This window comes from Eleutherodactylus coqui, chromosome 4, assembly GCF_035609145.1.
Source record: "Eleutherodactylus coqui strain aEleCoq1 chromosome 4, aEleCoq1.hap1, whole genome shotgun sequence".
In the NCBI taxonomy this organism is placed as follows: Eukaryota; Metazoa; Chordata; class Amphibia; order Anura; family Eleutherodactylidae; genus Eleutherodactylus; species Eleutherodactylus coqui.
In genome coordinates this window covers 239,576,786-239,595,700 of record NC_089840.1, presented here as the reverse complement: position 1 = coordinate 239,595,700, position 18,915 = coordinate 239,576,786, and the positions used below count along the sequence as shown (strand labels likewise).

At 43.8% G+C, this 18,915-nt stretch overlaps 1 protein-coding gene across 2 annotated transcripts in view; it reads left to right on the top strand.

The window, feature by feature from the left end:
* Positions 1-18,915, top strand: part of FBXW4 (F-box and WD repeat domain containing 4) — a 168,656-nt gene that overhangs the window by 56,282 nt on the left and 93,459 nt on the right. For both annotated transcript variants that reach the window (XM_066600955.1, XM_066600954.1), the window contains exon 5: positions 6,028-6,122. In XM_066600955.1, coding sequence (XP_066457052.1) covers positions 6,028-6,122 — 95 coding nt within the window. The remainder of the gene's footprint in view (positions 1-6,027; positions 6,123-18,915) is intronic.

Below are 18,915 nucleotides of genomic sequence, written 5' to 3'. Positions count from 1 at the left end.
CCATTCTGTAACGGAACATCCGGCCAGAGGTTCCAACGCAGGTGTGAAACCGGCCTTATGCAGAGCAGGTAGATACTCGACTAAGGCACTACTCGCTCGAGTAGTTAGCCTTAGCGAGTATACCCGCTCATCTTTAATAGCAACCTAATAAGTCAATGTCAACAGAACTAGCAACATGACTGAGACTATAAACCAAATCAGAATTTTCTCTATAAGGAAAAGCGACCCATCCGCAGACAGCTGTTTTATGGTTTTTGACTATAATCGGTGCAGAGTAAGTTACTGGTTGACTGGCTGAGAAGCCTTTGATGTGGATCTAGGGGAATAATGTTCCTCCTTGTGGAGAACACAAAGTAGTTCTTTTAGGCTGACGAAAGCTTCCTGAGACAAAGGGTGTTCAAATAAGTTCTCATCCAAGAAGAAGAAAGCTGGTTCTTGAGTGCCACCTTTAAGATTCCCTACGCCAACTTGGTGGTCTTCACAATCAATATCACCTTAGATCCATGTCTAGGCCTCTCACCCAGCCAACCAGTACCTTGCTCTGGGGGGCAAAAACTCTGAAACAGCTGTCTGCAGATGAGTCCCTTTTCCTTATGAAAACGATTCTGGTTTGGTTTATTTTCCTACTCCTGTTGCAAGGCTTGTTAAAGGGTCAGATGTTGGGTTGCTATGCAGTTTTTGGCACTAGTGAGCCAGCCTTCTTCATGCTAGATGAGAGTTTTAAATACCCTTTTTCTCCGGGAGCATTGCCTCCTACAAGACTCCCTACACTAATTTTGCCTCTCATTTCACCCAAAATGGAGGACATTAATATGGAGGTGGTCTTCTTTTGGCTGCAAGATGTGACAAAATATACTTGGTTAAAAAAGAAAAAACTCCAGCCTCTAGAAGAAGTTGTCGTTTTGCTGCAAAACTCAGCATGCAGTTACATCTCAGGCAGATGTGCAAATGATGTTGTGGTGTCATTAAATGAACGGTCTTGTCTCCTGAGGCCCTAAAAGTGGTTCCACCCTTGGCCTATAAAAAGGCTCTCAGAGGCTCCTTGTGTGTAGTGACCTCTTCTTCCGCTTGTGTAGAGCTTGTTGGCCACTAGACGCCTCTACGATGCAATCAAAGAGATTTTGCCCAAGTAACAGAGTTTGAGAATACGAGAATTGCCTGCTACTTTGGCTGTTCTGACCAGACTGTTAGGAGGTGTTGGGACCAGTGTATGCGTGAGGGCCCGCACACAAGGCGACTGGACTCGGGACACCTTTGACAGACCATCAGTGGAGAGGATCGTTTGATTGTCCAAAAAGCACTAGCAGCTCCAACTGTTTTGTTGTCCACCATCCAGAGAAAAGTGGCACCATTATTCCAGGCCTGTGTCTGTCAGAACCATTTCCAGGCACTTGCATTTGGTCTTAAAGCACGCATTGCATGTACTGCCTTTGACACCCACCGTTGTCTCCGTTTGCAATGGTGTCCTGAACAACGAAATTGGACTGCTGCAGAGTGGAACTGGGTGGTCTTTAACAACGAATCCAGATTAAGTTTGGGCACGGACGAACAACATGTTTGTGTCTGGAGACCTAGTGGTGAGCACTTCAATCTTGCCTTTGCTATGAAGTGGCACACTGCCCACTGCTGGTGTAATGGTGTCTGGGGCCATCACATATGACAGTCGGTCACTCCTAGTAGTAGTGAGAGGGACAATGACAACTCAGCGATATGTTCAGGACATTCTGCAGCCACCTGTGTTCCTCTCATGGTGGCTTCCAAGAGGCATTTTCCAGCAGTATAATGCTCGGCCGCACACACAAGGAGGTTACAGGAATGTCCCCACAACATTGTCACACTTCTGTGGCTGCCTGGTTGCCAGATTTATCACCAATAGAACATGTATGGGACCATTTGGGATGCCAACTTATACAACCTTTTAGTTTGCATGATCTAGAGGCTCAGTTACAACAAATGGGGAGCGATATGACGAATGAAGCCATACTAAACCTGTATGCCTCCATGCCCACCCGTATCACATCTTGTATCCAAGCTAGAGGCGGTACAACAGGGTACTAGAGCCTCCATGCCCGCCTGTATCACATCTTGTATACAAGCTAGAGGCAGTACAACAGAGTACTAGAGCCTCCATGCCTGCCTGTATCACATCTTGTATACAAGCTAGAGGCAGTACAACAGAGTACTAGAGCCTCCATGCCCGCCTGTATCACATCTTGTATACAAGCTAGAGGCGGTACAACAGGGTACTAGAGCCTCCATGCCCGCCTGTATCACATCTTGTATCCAAACTAGAGGCGGTACAACAGGGTACTAGAGCCTCCATGCCCGCCTGTATCACATCTTGTATACAAGCTAGAGGCTTGTGGGGGGGCTTGTTGTTGTTGATCTTATATTTTTCTACACATTGTAAAAAAAAAATTTGGCTCTCCAGGAAATTAGGAAGTGGGGTGATGACCTCTATGGTCACTGTAATGGTAGTTCTGAGAGAGGAAAGAGAGGTAAAGCTAAGAGTTAGAATTCTTATCATCTATAAACCACAAGATGCCAGATTAAAGCAAACTAAAGGAAATGTTATAGTACTGACAAATAAAGCGTTGTAGAACAGGGACTGAGGTAGTCTGAAGATGAGACCTCCACACATTGTTACAGCAGACACAAGTCTCCGACAGATATAATATTTTCCGTCCTCCCTTCACGAGCTGTAGAACTCTATAAAACACTTCCAGGCGCTGTCCGCCGGGAATAATCTGACATTGCAGTTAAAACACTCAAACTGGTTTCTCCAGAGCAATGTCGTACAGAAATCTTGTTTCCAGCTGGTTGTACTACTGTTACTCTGGTGGGAATTCGTACTGTTTGATCTAAACAGGCACATTGAAAGGGTTAACGAGCAAGTCCGTTTCTGAAGGCTGATCCTATTCAGAGCTTGAAAATTTCTATGTCACAAGTTTGTACAGTGTTGTTTTAGTTTAGTTTTAGTCTAAAATTACGATTTTTATGGCTGTTTTAGGTTAAAAACACATTGGAGATTGATCAAAAATTAGTGCAAGAGTACTTTTCCATTTATATAGGAAGGGTAGGAAGCGGCATCAGGCGGGTCAGTGGGCATCTATACATTATGGAGAGTGAATGCCACACTAGACCCCCGAGAGGAGCAGAGCATCTCAGAAGGGGCGAGAGAGCGGCTCCAACATGTGGAGAGTGATTGTAGGAAAAGTGTGAGTTGGGAGGTGTGCCGAAGGTCCAAACCAGAGCGGTTGGAGAGCTCTGCTTCAGGGGCCCTCTGAGTGCTCTGTAAGGGCCCTTATCATACAGTGCCAGCTACTGAATGACTAACGATAATTTGTTTATCGTTCATCGTTCGGTTTCTGCAGGTATAATAATTGTCCTATAATTGTCGGGATGACGGTGAGGTCCTGAAGCGCCCAACAATCATCCCGTCTTAGAGGACCCTAAGAAGTGTTCCGCCTTAACCCATATCTTCCATGAGACATGCTTCAACAATCACCACTTTGGACAGGTGAGCTGTGACCTGGCCTGAATTCTTGGGCATGGCCAATATAGATTGGCAATCTGCGGAGAACCAGGGTGCCAAACCGAGTTTTTAATGAAGACTTTTTACAAAGTTGCTTACTTTTTGAGTTTTCGTACTAGAGCTATTGTTCTTTATTTTCATTTATCTGTTTTCACCGCTCATCAGTGAACCGGTTGCATTGTTTTGCTCTGTATTGATTTGAACTGCCCTTAGTTGTACGGTGTGCTTTGCTCACCTACTGCCGTAGAGGTAGGTGATGACCATGTCATACTCATACATAATGCAGTCCTTTTGTCTGCAGGAATGAAGTCCCAAGTTAATGGCAGCTCTGAATGCAGAATATGTGGCTGGGACAGAGGACTCAGTGGAGTGTTGATTACCGTTAAGCCCAGAGAAGCTGCTAATGTACATTCCTCACTGATAGTCGAGAGATAGGCTGCTCCCAGCAATATTTTTAACCTGTCGAAGATAGGGAAGCTTAGGCTAGTTAAGCTCGCCACCTTCATTCGGTTACTCTTGGTACGATAGTAAATTCCTGTTGACATGTCTAAAACACAATCCCCTTTGTGGTCAACAAACACGTGCGCGAAAAGAATTTGGAGATTTGGGGATGTTCTGCGCATAAAGAAGGAGCTTAAGCATAAAAACACAAACATTCATCAAAGGAGAATTTCTGACCACAGGGAAGCATCCCCGGCGATGGACTGAGCCGCATTTAGTACTTTTCAGGTTTTTTTGTAACTCATTGACTTGCATTTATAAATGTATACCTATTTGTTTTGAGCTCGGCAACATTGCACTGGATGATAACTTGCAAATATGTGACGCGACTGCAGTGGGGAACGAGTCCGCTGCATGAGAATGCCTCTCGGAGCGGTCTACAGATGGGCAGAGGGACCATATTTGAAATTGCGTGCCGCTGCAATGTTTACAGAGGGAAGGGGCAATTGTTAATGTACGCTGAATGGACATTTTATTAGAGAGACCCATCTAGTAGGGCATTAGACCTCCTTTGGCCATCAGAACTGCAGCAATGCATCCTGGCAAAGATTCCACTAGGTGTCGAAAGTCTTCTCCAGGAATATTGGCCCATGCGGACAGAATTGCTTTTTGCGGTTGCTGCAAATTAGTTGGAGGTGCTGACGTGCTGGGAACAGCTGACAGGAAGGGTTCATCAATTCATGCTGCGTGTGCCAAATTCTGGCCCTTCCATCAGCATGGGGCAACAGAAATCTGGATTCTTCTGACCACGGGATGTTTAGCCGCTTTTCAGTGATCCAATTTTTTGCACTCTTTGGGGTTTTGTCTTTCTGTTGCTCTTAGATGGCAATAGCACTTAAACTGGTTGTCTGCTGTTCTCACCCATCGGAGCTAAGGAACGCCGAACTCTGCATTTAGACATCAGTTGGCATTGCATTTGCCTGCAATTTTCTTGACCTTGCACCGCCTGTTGGTCAGAACAGTTCTTGACCACATCCCCTGACCCCTTACACCTGCAGGATCCCCTTTTTGCTGGATGTTTTTCCTTAATGCCATAGGGCATACATTTTTGTCCTGTGTTTGTGGGGTTTATATAGAGCAGGATTACGAGCTGATCCCACTCCATACAAGGCGGGTGCCAGACGCCTGTCATAGCAGACACCTGTCCTGCGACAGCCACAATCGGCGCTAACACCGATCATGGCTGTTAATCCTCTAAACAGTACCGCCCGTTCTAGCAGCAGCATTTAACTACCCTGACTGGTGTTTAGGGGGGCCGAATGCTGCCATGAATAAGGTGTGTCTGTCAAAATCCAGTTTAATGTAATACTGTGGTACTACAGTGTACACTGTATGAGTGATCAAATGACCACAAGTTCAAGTCCCTGTATGGGGACTAAAAACAAGTAAAAATATTAAAAAATAAATAAATAAAAAATTTAATTATTGGAAAAAAATAAAGGATGTAAAAGTTTAAAAAAATAGAAACCGGCTGAACTAGATGGACATTGTCTTCATTTAACCTAACCTACTATGTTACTATGTATGTTAGTTTTAAAAGTGGGGAAGAAAAATCAAAAATGGGGGAAAAAAATGGTCTGCGTCCTTAAGGGTTAATCACGTAATTCTCGTAACACTCTTCAAACTGTTGCACAAGAAAACTGTACATGGTTGACAGTTCTAGAAATCCTGCCCCCCCCCCCCCCCTCTTCCCTCTTCTACCACCGATGACGAGGCCTTGTTTGACATCACTTAGATCTCTCAATTTTCCCATTTTAATGTGGATTCACTCTGAAACTGATCCACGGAAAACTTGATTTTCTGCCGCACTCCGGGGTCACGTTTCTAATTTCCATACAGGGAAGCTCCAATTGTGAAAGGAGCGGGGGGCTCTAATAACATCGCCATTCAGCGTACATCAGATAAACACAGATAAATCCTCTGCAAGCCTTTCATTGCAATGTGTTTCTGGGTCAGGTTCTTAATTTTCTGTCTTACTGCACATTTTGCAGGTGTGGTCTCTTTCATCCACTGCAGACAAGCGATGGCTGCACACCATTCAGACAGAGGACAGAGTATGGTCGGTTGCCATAAACCCCCTCCTAAGGTAACCTAAGCATTCAGTGCTTCAGTATCGAATTACTCTTTGTGTTATACATTTAACGACATCATGTTGACTACATTTCTTCGTAAGCGTTCTAGTATTTAAGTGCTGTAATTGCTCTTTATAGCTGTTTTATTAATCCAACATTTCAGATGCCGCACTGCACAGGAATTTAGCATTTTTTGGTTAAATATGTATTATTGGATCAATCCCACTACTGGGAAGATTAGTTCTATTAGTGCTGCATGAGGGAATAAACATATATCATATTGATCACTCAGAGCCCTGCTGGCTTTGGGGAAACCACTGGTCCTAGTGGTGACCTTCATTTTGTAGGGCAACCCCTTTTAAGCCCAAACCTGGCACTGTCTTGTAGGGGTTAAAGGAGGACTCGAAGAAAACAATTTGAACTATATAGAATGTTGCAAGAGCCAGGAAGAAGTCATAGCCTTCTCCCCATCCTGTGCTGGAGCCCCGGGCTCTACCGTACTGAACCCGGAAAAAGCCAGTTGTGGTCGAGTGCTGTTCATTGCATACATTACTACTCAGCCAATCACAGGCTTCAGTGGTGATGTTTCTGCCATGACCCCTAAAGCCTGTGATTGGTTCAGCAGTCACATGTACATTGGACGGCATTGGCATATGCCTGCTGCCGGCTTCTTCCAGGTTCGGTGGGGCTGGAGACAGGGCTCCAATGCTGGATGGGTACCGCCGAAGGAGGAAATTGTCTTTTTTTTTTTTGTTTGTTTGTTTGTTTTTTAACCCTTTCTTTACCTCATTTTGCAGCTAGAAAAAAAATTATATATATATAAAATACGAGTCCTTGATCTTTTTAACTAATTCTGATTGAGTTACCAAAGGCGAATGTGTACATTTTTATTCTGGTCGAGTTACCAAAGGCGAATGTGTACATTTTTATTAAGTTTATGGGTTGCAAACCGAACTATGAAGTTTTCCCTTTTTGTGTCTTTAGCGTATTGGAAAAATGAATAAATGAAAGCCAATATGTGCTGCATTATATATTTTTACCATAGTAGAAACCCCCTGGAGCCCTTCTCCAGGTACATGTTAAATGCTGCTGCGTGGGCTTTGTTATATAGTAAGGTGCCATAGCACTTTGACAGATCGGCACCCAGTTGCACAAAGGTCTGTGTTTTGTCAAGTTTTCAAACGATAGATCAAGTTTTAATCTGTAATAGAAGTTGGATAGACGATGGGTCTTCAGCCTCACTTTTATATTGCCTCTTTTAGGCCAGATTACACAGACTCTGTTACTTTTACAGAATTTAGGATTTATTTCTTCTCCAGACTAATGGGATTGAAAAGTTCATGGAAAAGCAATTTTCTGTCCTAGCACACCAACTTTTTTCCAAAACTCATTTTTTTGTATTCCCCAAACAAAGTCACAGAAGAAATAATGTAATAAATTTTCGGCATGTGAATCTTCTTTGAAATCGGGATCGGAGCAGAGGGAAGTATCGTGCAGAGATGGGGACAGACTGCATTACAGAAATCTTTTTGATCATTATAAAAGTGGACACGACGGGTCGTTCCATGAGTCATTCTCCGCATTGTCTAGATAGGGTCAGAAAATACTATATACCATATATACTCGAGTAATAGCTGACCCAAGTATAAGCCGAGTCAATAAGTTTTACCACAAAAAACTGGTAAAACTTATTGACTCGAGTATAAGCCCAGCTATACTCGAGTATATACTAGGTAATGAAAAAATGCAATACTCACCTACCAGCCGGCGTGGTCCCCGGTGGTGCGGCAAGCTGCTTGAGAATTCTCCCCGCTGTCATCTCCCTGCTCTGCTTTGAATTCCCCCGCCGTCAGCGCTGTGTGGGTAAGTGCTGTGATTGGATCAAGTGCCAGCCAATCACAGCTGGCTCTCGATAAACCAATCACAGCCATTTAGTGATGTCATCCACTGAATGGCTGTGAATGATCGAGCGCCGGCTGCGATTGGCTGGCACTCGATCCAATCACAGCACTTACCTACACAGCGCTGACGGCGGGGAATTCAAAGCTGAGCAGGGAGATGACAGCGGGGAGAATTCTCAAACAGCTTGCTGTACTGCCAGGGGGACCATCACGCCGGGGACAGAGATACCGGCTTGGGAGGTGAGTATTGCAGGTTTTTTGTTGTTTTTTTTTTTTTTACTTCACTTGAGTATAAGCTGAGGGGAGCTTTTTGAGCATTAAAAAATGTGCTGAAAAACTAGGCTTATACTCAAGTATATATGGTACTTGTTATCTGATGGGTCAGTGCAAGACAAAGTAACCTTCAGATTATTGGACAGTCTTGGATTTCAATATACATGCAGGAAACAGAAGGATCTTCCAAGAAGAACTTCAACTTTTTCCCCTCTATTTTACAGGGTGTATGGACCCTGAACATCTACCAAACAACATTTATATGAACAGTTGCCTGGTGTAGCATGCTTAATATGCACAAGAGTGTATGTAGCGACAGTACAAGTTCTCCCCTGCTTGTACTGGAGAGATCACTATCCCCTTGTTTGGCTTTCGTCTCCTTCATTGAAGCCAATTTCAATTGCCAGGACAGGAGGGACCAAGCTATTGCTCTTCACATGTGGTCTTTAACAGGGGTGGCAACATTTAATTCCCTATGACTTGTTGATTTGGCACAACCGTTCGTAGGATCATTCGTTTGCTTGTTGTTTGGGGGCATATTCAGATGGCCTGATGATCGAGCAAACGCTTTTTCGTCAACTGATCGGCTCATTCAAGCTGCAGTAAAAATTCGTAATTGTCGACAGTAGACCTTCCCGTGTGAACAGTTGATGTGCTACCGCTAGCGATGGAACTGTGTTCACCCTCATGGAGAACCCTGATGAGTTTAAGTGATGACCCTTTTGAGCTTGTAACTTGTCGGACCAGTGTCACCTTTAGCCCGCTTCCAGTTTGAAGCTGTTCACCGCAGACGTGCACACTCTTACTGTCACAATATTTACTCAAGAGTGTTTTCTTTATAGGGCTTGAATGATAGATAAGTCCACAGTGGGGGCTGCAGCCCTCCATTTACTAAGTTTAAATCGGTCACCCATATTATGGGAGACCATGAGGTTTTCCTTCCACCCCAATTATCCATCCAGTCTCCGCTCCATGCAAATTCTTCTTGAATTAGAGACCATTATCCACGTCATTAATTCTTCAATTTGATGGCTGGTATAGCAGGGCCTGCAACACACTACTGACCTCAGATAATGGAAACCACTCTTTAACATATTGATGATGAGAGAAGTTAATTAAAATTCCTTGGAGTAAAGGTGTCAACCGGCCTATAAACCTGTCATTCGACAACAGATCGGGAGTGATCTACAATAGGAGAAAAGAAGAGAGAAAAAATAGGTGTTCAGAAGAGTGGAGAGAGATCAGAAGAAGATACATTTCCTAAAATAATAACCACGGCTTTTCTTTAGCATGGGCGAGCAGCTCCAGAGTTCAGTGTGGTCTTTTACGAAAGTGCAGAAGACTTGTGGCTGTGGCGGTATTTTAGCACAACTGAAGAACCCTCGACCCACCTCTGCATGTAGTGTGTGTGTTCTCCAAAGGGCTTCACAGATAATGATATTTGTTCATGCCTCATCATGATAACATAGCAGAACACATGTTGCTTTTAGGAAATATACCCCATAGGGCAATAATTTATACACTGATTAAATGAACATCTCAAGGATCAACCATGCCCTTCCACTCTACCGTGTATAACTGATTAAGATCCCACAGAGGTTTGAAGGATTGTAAATTCAGCTATGTGGTGGTCCAGTAACGTGAACCTCTCCGAGAATTTCTGTAAGGTTTTTTTTTTTCTCACTCTCTGTTTTTACAAGGCAAAAAAATTGAGACATCACTACATTTATGTAGAATACAAAAACTCTAAAATGTTTTTAAGAAAAAAGAAGGGAAAAAAATCTAACTGTGGAGAAGAGTTTGAAGAAAATAGAAATAAAAAGTTGTCTTAAAGTAAATGGAAAGGAGTGCAGACAGTTGAGCAACCTGCTATTGTTCTATAGAGTCTAGGGGATTAAGATGCCCTTCCTGCCATGCCAACTGTGCCTGTTAATGACCAACTGGGAATTTTACATGGTGTGCCATTGGGTATATTCACCGGGGCACATTTATCTTGGGGTGGCTTCACACGGAACAACTGTCGTCCGATTAGTCGCTCAAAAGGGTGAATGCAAGCGAAAATTGTACCATGTAAACACAGGCAACAATCGGGTGAAGAGTGAGAATTCGTTCACTAGTAACTTCTTTTCTAACTCTTCTAGAAAACAGTTGCTGGTTGATTAATTATAGTCTGGTGTAAACGGGCAATCGTTTGTCTTCCAACCACTAGTCAATAAAGTTTGCTGCTCACTTGTTTCATTCCGCAATCGCTGAAGCGCACACCTCCTCGCAGTCGATCAACAATCTATCTGTATAAAAGCAAACAGTTGTTCATATGCAAAAAACTCATGGTAACAAGTATTTGGAGAACCTACTCAGGCCACGGTTGTTCCATGTAAAGCCACCCAAAGACTGGCTTTCCATGCTGCCTCTGGAGTAAGATGACCCAGTTGTACTTCGATGCACTGAGAATTGCTAGTCTCTTAATACATTTGGAACATTTTGGGGCCTTCATCCGCCACCACCTGAAATCTTCGACAATCTATCAGCTGGCCTTGGTTTTAAGTATAAAGCACAACAGTCTGGAGCGTAAATTATAGTAAACTCAACCAGCTATGCCTAGTCCAACATCTATCACATAAATGGCGAGGGTGACTAAAAAATGACCACATTTTTGCATAAGCTAAAAATTGCAACTTTTTGCTGCCGGAATTCTGTCGCAGCTGCGTTTCTGAATTCCCCCATTTGATTAAAATGGCACAATTTGACTGTAAAATCTGAATACACCCTTAGGGGCAGATGTAATGAAGACTGGTGATCTTACGTCAGTCTTTAGCAGCAGTGACTCGGGAAAGATGCACCAAATTTTGTGTCGTGCACTAGAAATGTAGGTCCTATGCCAGGTGTGAGCTAACGGAGTTTTGTGTTAAAATTTACACCAGTTTCTGCCCTAAATTATAGTAAATGTGTCAATTTGTGGGGGAAATCACCCTTCAGCTACGCCGCACCCTCTTTCCCTTTTGAACACTGGTTAGAGAAGTGTAAAAATTCGCAAATGATTGTGCCGTGAGTCATAATTTGCAACTTTTTTATGCCACAGATGTAATAAATGCCCCCCTTTTGACTCGTATTGAATTTTAGGGAGTTTTTTTGTGAGTTGCACAGAGGTGAGGCAAATGTTCCATATACTTGTGCTAATATTTATTAGAGTGGATGAAGATTTTTTTGTTTGTTCTGGCTATATACTATACCATCGTGTGTGTAGGTTTCGGCTTTGGTGTGTTTCCGTCTTTTAACTGATGAATTACGCTGTTCACTTGCTGGTGCTGGGCAGTGTGCCTTTGTTTTTTCAGCTTTGATCAGTGCCCTGCCAACAGATAATTTAGCAATAGCATCCCAGGGTGGAAGTGTGGAGTTAATGTTAAAATTACTTTCTTTTCCCCCTCTTTTCTGTTGGGTGATGAAGCAGAGCAAGGGAGAGGACAAGGGCTATAAATCCTGCTATTATAGGTTGCTTTCTTTATACTGTTTCTAGTTGTCCTGTTTGGACTAAAAGTTTGTTAACAAGTAAGTAAAGTTTGTTTTCTGGCACGGATAATAATTTACTTGGGAATCCCAGACTTTGTTTTCCTATAAGACGGCGTTGGTCGAGGCTGAAAGAGAAAAGGCTGTCGAGATGAATACGAGCGTTCAGAAACGCCATCTTTTCTCCTTAGGGAGAGCAACTATACTATAAACTAAGTGAGGAGACTCAAATGGCCACGCACGCTCCTCTGGGTAATATGCAAATAAGGGAGATGGAATTAATCCTCCACAGTGCCACCTATTGAAAGGCAGCATTCCTTCAAGCCAAAGTCAAACCCTGAAACAGCTGTATGTACATGGAGTCTGGCTTTGCTTTTAATTCCCGGTCATTGTAACAAGGCTTGTATAAAAAGTCTGACTTTGGCTTGAAGGAATGCTGCCTTTCAATAGGTGGCACTGTGGAGGATTTATTCCATCTCTCTTATTTACGGGAGTTCAATAATGGGTGAAGGTTCTTCACTGCCTGAACACATGCATGTATTGGGAAATACACGGAATGGCCATTATATTAGAGACATCGGCTCTTTCATGATTGGGGCTTTGCTGTATGGAAATTAGATTTGTGGCTTCTGGAGTTCAGAGTAAAAGTCAAATGAGCAAGTTTTTCGTAGATCGGTTTGTGTGAATCAGAATATCGAGAGGTCGGAGGGGCTTCAAATAAGGCCTGGTATCAGTGCTGGACTAGCCGGGGCCAGAATTTAAAAAACGACCAACCTCTTGGAATCTTCCCATGCAACATTGTGAAGTTACAGAGAATTGAGAACACCCAGAGAAGTTAGATCCTTTTGATGTAAAATACAAATAACAAGATTTATTTTATTTTTATTGCGCCAACTTATTCCGCAGCGCTTTCAGGTAATTTATTTAGTACCCTCCACCAAGCTGGATACTCATTTTGCTGATCTCGGAAGGATGGAAGGATGAGTCAACCTTGAGCCGGCTACCTAAACCATGCAGGGATTGAACCAGCAACCTTCAGGTTGTGAGAGAGGCTTTTTTGAAATGACTGTTTTGATGTAAACAACTTAAACAAAAGGGGTCAGAGCAGATGTCAAGAATCGTTCTGATGAACTGGCGCTGCACAATCAAGAAAATTGCAGCCGCATACAATGCTGGTGCTCCAACTAATGTGTTTGAATGTAGAACCTGTAATTCCTTAGCACTGATGACCTATAATAGCAGGTGACCAGTTCCAGTGCCATTGCTTTATAAGAGAAACGAGAAGACCCCAGCGGACAAAAAAGCAAATATTGGATTGCTGATCAGTGGAAAAAAAACATCACCTGGTCAGATGAATCCAGATTCCTGTTGTACCACAGTGATAGGAGGGTCCGAATTTGGCTCATGAGGCCTAATTGTCAGCTCTTCACAGCATGTCATCGCCTTCATCTAATTTGTGGTAATTGTAGGAAAAAACCCTGTCCACATTGGCCAATATTACCGCAGAATGATATCAACACCTAGTGGAATCTATGCCATGATGATTTGTTGGGGTTCTGAAGGCCAAAGAAGATCCAATGCTCTACTAGATGCTTGCCCCTAATAAAGTTGCCATGCAGTGTATGTTTAAATGGACCCCGTTGAATTTGCATCTTTGCTCCAGAAAATGAATGCTAATAATGTATCCTACATTTACAAATCCATTCGATTGTTTGTGGTCCTTTTGGCCATTTTGACATTTTCACAAGGCATGAGGGAAATCCTACATTCGATCTATTGTTGATGGAGCCTTCTAACAAAACACAGAAGTATGTGAATTAGAGATGAGCGAGCATGCTCAGTTAAGGAAATTATTCGAGCGAACATCAGCATTTTCAAGTAACTGCCTACTCATCCAAAAAGATGGCGGTGGGGGAGAGCAGGGCGGAGGGGGTCTCTCCCCCTCTCCCTCCCCTCTCCCTCTCCCTCTCCCTCCCCTCTCCCTCCCCTCAACCGGATTTACGGCAGCGGATTAGCCGTCCTGTGTGGACGAGGTTTCTGAGAAACCTCGTCCACATGGCTGGCTAATCCCGAGATTAGCGGCCGCGGGCAGTTTTGCCACGGGCGAATCTGCTGCGGCAGAACCGCGGCAAATCCGCCCTGTGTGAACCTAGGCTTAAAGTGTGAGTACAATGGAACGCGTAATATATGTGTGTATGGTGATTATTGAAAGGTCTCTAGACCAGGGTGATGTCTAGATGATTCAAGGATCCCTATTTGATCACACCACAGTTATCTCCCCTTGACAATGATTGCCGGTGCAGGTAACACCAGTGTCTGTCTGGGAAAAAAAAAAATTGCTGTACAGTAAGGGCGCCTTCACGCTGGTGAGAAAATCGCATGATCTTCGTGCTATGCGAGAGTGAGTAAAAGTGCAGAATTATGATTTTCAGTGGTTTCCTTCACATTTGCAAGGTTTTCACTCATGCCATGTTGCGAGAGAAAAAAATTGCTTCATGTCCTATCTTTCTGCGTTTTGCATTTTTTTAATCCCTCATGTTTTCCTATAGAGCCTCCACTTTATCACATCATAAAGCACGAACTTGCAATGCGCTTTTAACATTAGAAAGTTCAATTGACTCTCATTTTAAAAATTGCGTGAAAAAAACACCCAAGAAAATCGCAAGTGGCAGTGCTGCTTTTGCAGGTAAAAGTAGCACTGACGCTCAAAAATCGTGGGGAAAAAGTCGCGATTTTGCCGTGATTTTTTTCGCAGCAATATTGCGATTGCCAGTGTGAAGGAACCCTGAGGGTCCTTTTAGACGAGACGATTTTTGGTTGAGTGAGTCACATCACCGCTAGCTCATTGGCGCTCGTTCAGCCTGTTTAGACAGGCAGACACATCTGTGGCGCATTCAAAAGAGTATAGTTTAGTCTCTCACATTGACTGTATAATTGACTAAACGAGCGCTGGTTAAACCGAAAAGTAAACGCCCTAACGATGATTTTTATGCACGATGAGCGAACAGCGAACGATACTTGTTCGTTGTCCAGTCGTTGGCTGGTGTTTAGAGATGAACGAGCATACTCGCTAAGGGCAGTTGCTCAAGCGAGCATTGCCCTTAGCGAGTACCTGCCCGCTCGAGAGAAAAGGTTCGGGTGCCGGCGCGGGGGAGTGGTGAGTTGCGGCAGTCAGCAGGGGGGAGAGAGGGAGAGAGAGATCTCACCTCCGTTCCTCCCCGCAGCTCCCCGCCGCCGGCACCCGAACCTTTTCTCTCGAGCGGGCAGGTACTCGCTAAGGGCAATGCTCGCTCGAGCAATTGCCCTTATTGAGTATGCTCGCTCATGACTACTGGTGTTTTAGACCAAATGATTATCGCTCACTTTTGCTCGTTTGAATGATTTTATGAAGGATAATCATTAAGTTTGAAAGCACTATAATAGATGAAAAGATCTCTGCCAGCCCCCCAGCTAACTAGGTGATCAAGGAGGGGATTACCTGAGGGCCCATTCACACCTGCGTTCTGCCGCTCTCACACTAGCAGTTTTTGCATATGAAATGGCCGGTAACTAACTTTACATTACAGCCAATGGTGCCTCTCCCGAAGCCCAAGATAGGATATGCTCTATCTTTGCGTGTATTATGCGCCAAGACCGTGTATGTGAATCTGCCAGTATGTAGTGTACTGCGTAGTTTTGCGTGCTCCCCGCGCAGTATGCGCCGCCACGCTCTAGTGTGAGAGCGGCCTTAGGACTCTTGTTGGGGTTTTTTATTTCTCTCTTCCATTCTTGGAGCAGAGAAACGGAAATAAAACAAATCTTTTTTTGCCTTTTTTTATTTCCCCTTCGATTTCACAAAGCTTTCAGTCTGCTGCCGTTCAGTTTAAAAAAAAAAAAAAAAAAGTAAATAAATGGCGCAGCGGACTGCTTTTATTTGTTTAGTTTAAAAAACAGAAATGGTATGGAAGCAAACTGGGGGCTTTCTGTTTGATATCCTTTTTTAAAAAAAAACTTTTTTGAAAGCCATTTAAATCAACGGAGGACCAAAAAAAGATCTGTTTTTATTTTAATTCATTAAACAAAAAAACCCCGAAAGCCCTAAAGGAGTCCTAACGCAATTGTGAATGGGCCCTAACTATAGTCCTTAAAGAAACAAATGCCAAAATGCAAAATTATTTCACTTTTTTTTTTTTTTTGTAACACTTTTTCTACTTCTGTTTGTATTTTACCTTTAAGCTATGAAGTAACTAAAATTGTCTCCCAAAGCGGCAAATTCTAACTTTTTCTATAGTTTGTTTTGATAAACTTTTGTAACTTTGTACCTCATGATTAGCACAGGGAGCCCCCTAGCGCTGAAGTGCACTGTTAACCCTAGTCTGCCTGCAGGGACACCTGAGATCCTATGGAAGGGCTGAAAGAAAGATATTCCTATATAACAAAAATGTTGTCTCTGGACGCTAACTAATCCCGGGGTGTGAAGTATTGTCCGTATCAACCATTTGTTTTTGGAGTGAGCAGTTCTTCATCACTAGAACCACAAACCAACCAACCTGTTTTGCTGCAGTTCACATGATTTTCCCGTATCAAAAGTCGCCTACAAATCATTGATATAAATAAGAGATTCTTGGTCACTCGTTGTTGTTAAAAAATTGCAATCAAAGAAATCACTTGGGACCTAGAATAATTTTTGAGTAATCGGTTTCAATAAAGGTAATACTTGGTAGTAAAACGGTGCGGAAGATGAAGACTTCTGGAAAGGCTTCACAAAGGTTATAACAAAGCCATACTTTACTGACAATTGGGTAATGAAGCAATATCGAGAATACCTTGTACTCTTACAACTACAAACAATGGGAACAGGCTTCTATAACAAAAATCACTGTGTACATATATAGATATGCTAAACAGTCCCTTTAAGAACCGGTACCTACAATACTATAGGTGCTCACTCTCGAGTGATGGTAAATATAAAGTCCATCCAGGTAGTAGCACACACTAAATCTGAACTCATACTACCCTGTAACGGTCAGCAGGGCCAGCTCCAGGTTTATGCGGCCCTTTGCAATGTGTCATGACACAAGTGGCAGTAAATCTGCAATGGCATATACAGTGACCATATAATAGTAGATACCAGCTTTACACAAGTGTTTTGCAAACCATATAAGCGATTTATAGTACCGTTATATCCACTGATCACAGGTGATAGCCTCTCTGAATGGAGTCATTCGGTTTCCCTTTTCTTCTGTATCCAGCCCAGACTGCCATGACGATGTCTCCTGGCCACAACTTGTCTAGACACACAGACATCTTTGGCTCCTTGCTTTTTCATTACACTTTTACACAAACCCCTTTCTAGAGTACCCAAGTTACCCCACACAGTAGTACTGTCCAGTTTTTGTGCACCCTGTAGGCCACACGCAGTAAGTGCTGCGTATAGTGACCCTCACACACTAAAAGTACCCCCACTTAGCAATAACGCCTTCTTTATGTCCCCACTCCTTTATAATACCATCTTTTTCCTACACACAGTAATATTGCCTCTTTTGTCCCCAATCACTAATAATGCCCCCTTTTAGACCTAATAGTTTCAAAAATAATGCAGCTATTTGCCCCCTTTTAGAGATAATGTCCATGTTTGCTTTCTTTTACAAGTAACACCCCCCGTTTCAAACACATTGCTTCCTATTAGTAATAGTTCCCTCTTTTATTATTAAAGCTCCCAACATCCCCTTGTATTTAATTAAAAACAAAAACAAACAAAAAACCTCAGTTCATACTCTCCTTCTGTATAGCTCCCTGGCTGCTGTAATGGGTGCGTTGTCCACCGCTTACTTCCGCATTGTGTGTGGTCATGTGATCACATGATTGCTGAGCCCGACAATTGACAACTCCAATCATGTGTTTGTCACATGGCCACACACAATACGAAAGTGAGTGGTGGACAGCGCACCCATTACAACGGCCGGGAAGCCATACAGTAGTAGAGTATGGAAGCTGTGTTTTTTCCAACAGGCTTCAAGTTAAAATTGGGGGCCTCACTAATGTGCCCGACCCAGCAGCCCAGGGTCCCTCCTCTTGATCCATCTGTGCTCAGCAGGTGGAGTGGGTACCTCCCTGACTCAGTGGGCTCCAGCATCTGCTCAGCTTTGGCGGGTGTGGATACTGACACTGACTGTCAGTCTCTGGTTACACTTTAAGCCTTTCCTAGTAAATTCTGTCTGCACAGTAAGGCTGGGTTCACACGGGGCGGATTTACCATGGAATTTCGCCGCGACAAATCCGCCTGCGGCCGCTAATCCCGTGTTTAGCCAGCCATGTGGACGAGATTTCTCAGAAAGCTCGTCCACACGGGACGGCGAATCCGACGTGGCAAAGCCGGCAGAAGCCGGTGCTGCGGCGCGAATTTGTCGGCCGCAGCATGTTCACTTTTTTTCGTCTTCCGCTGCGGCCACGCTCTCTTCTATGGGAGCGCCGTCGCAGCAGAAGAGCGAGCGGCCAGGCCGCTTTAAAACCCGCGGCTAAGTGCTGTGGGCTTTGAAGCAGCGTTTCTCCCTGCGGAAATCTTGCGTTTTTTTGCTGCGGCCAAACCGCGAGATTTCCGCCGGGAATCCGACATGTGAGAACCCAGCCTAAATGTCTGTCTTAGCAGGCATGTGAATTCCTTAGGGACAGTCCTCATCCACACAACAACATGCATGCCTAATACCTGAGGCTGAACACTATACTTTAGGGGTCACACTCCATCCAAGAAGTTGAAGTAATGTAGAACAACCTTACTGTCGGCCAGGCGTTGTCGAAACTAGGTATCTGGATGCTCCTATTGCACTCTCAAGGTCTCTCTCTGCTGTGCGCTTTGCTTGCAGAATCCTCTCGTGTCTATACACAGTGCACTCCTAATCTGCTCTGTTAGCTCTCACCAGTACAGGTCCCTCTTGCTCAGTCAGAAGTTGCAGCGTCAATTACCCAAGGGTCTCCCTCTCAGGTACTCATAAAGTTCAGCTGCAGGTCTCTCTCTGCACTCTATAAAACGGCTGAGCCACACTATAGCATAGGAACATGACCTCTCTTTTATACCCAGGGCTCAGTGTGAAGCTCAGGTCCTTTCAGCCCATATCAACAAAGTCATGTGACCTCTATCTGAAGGTCCTGC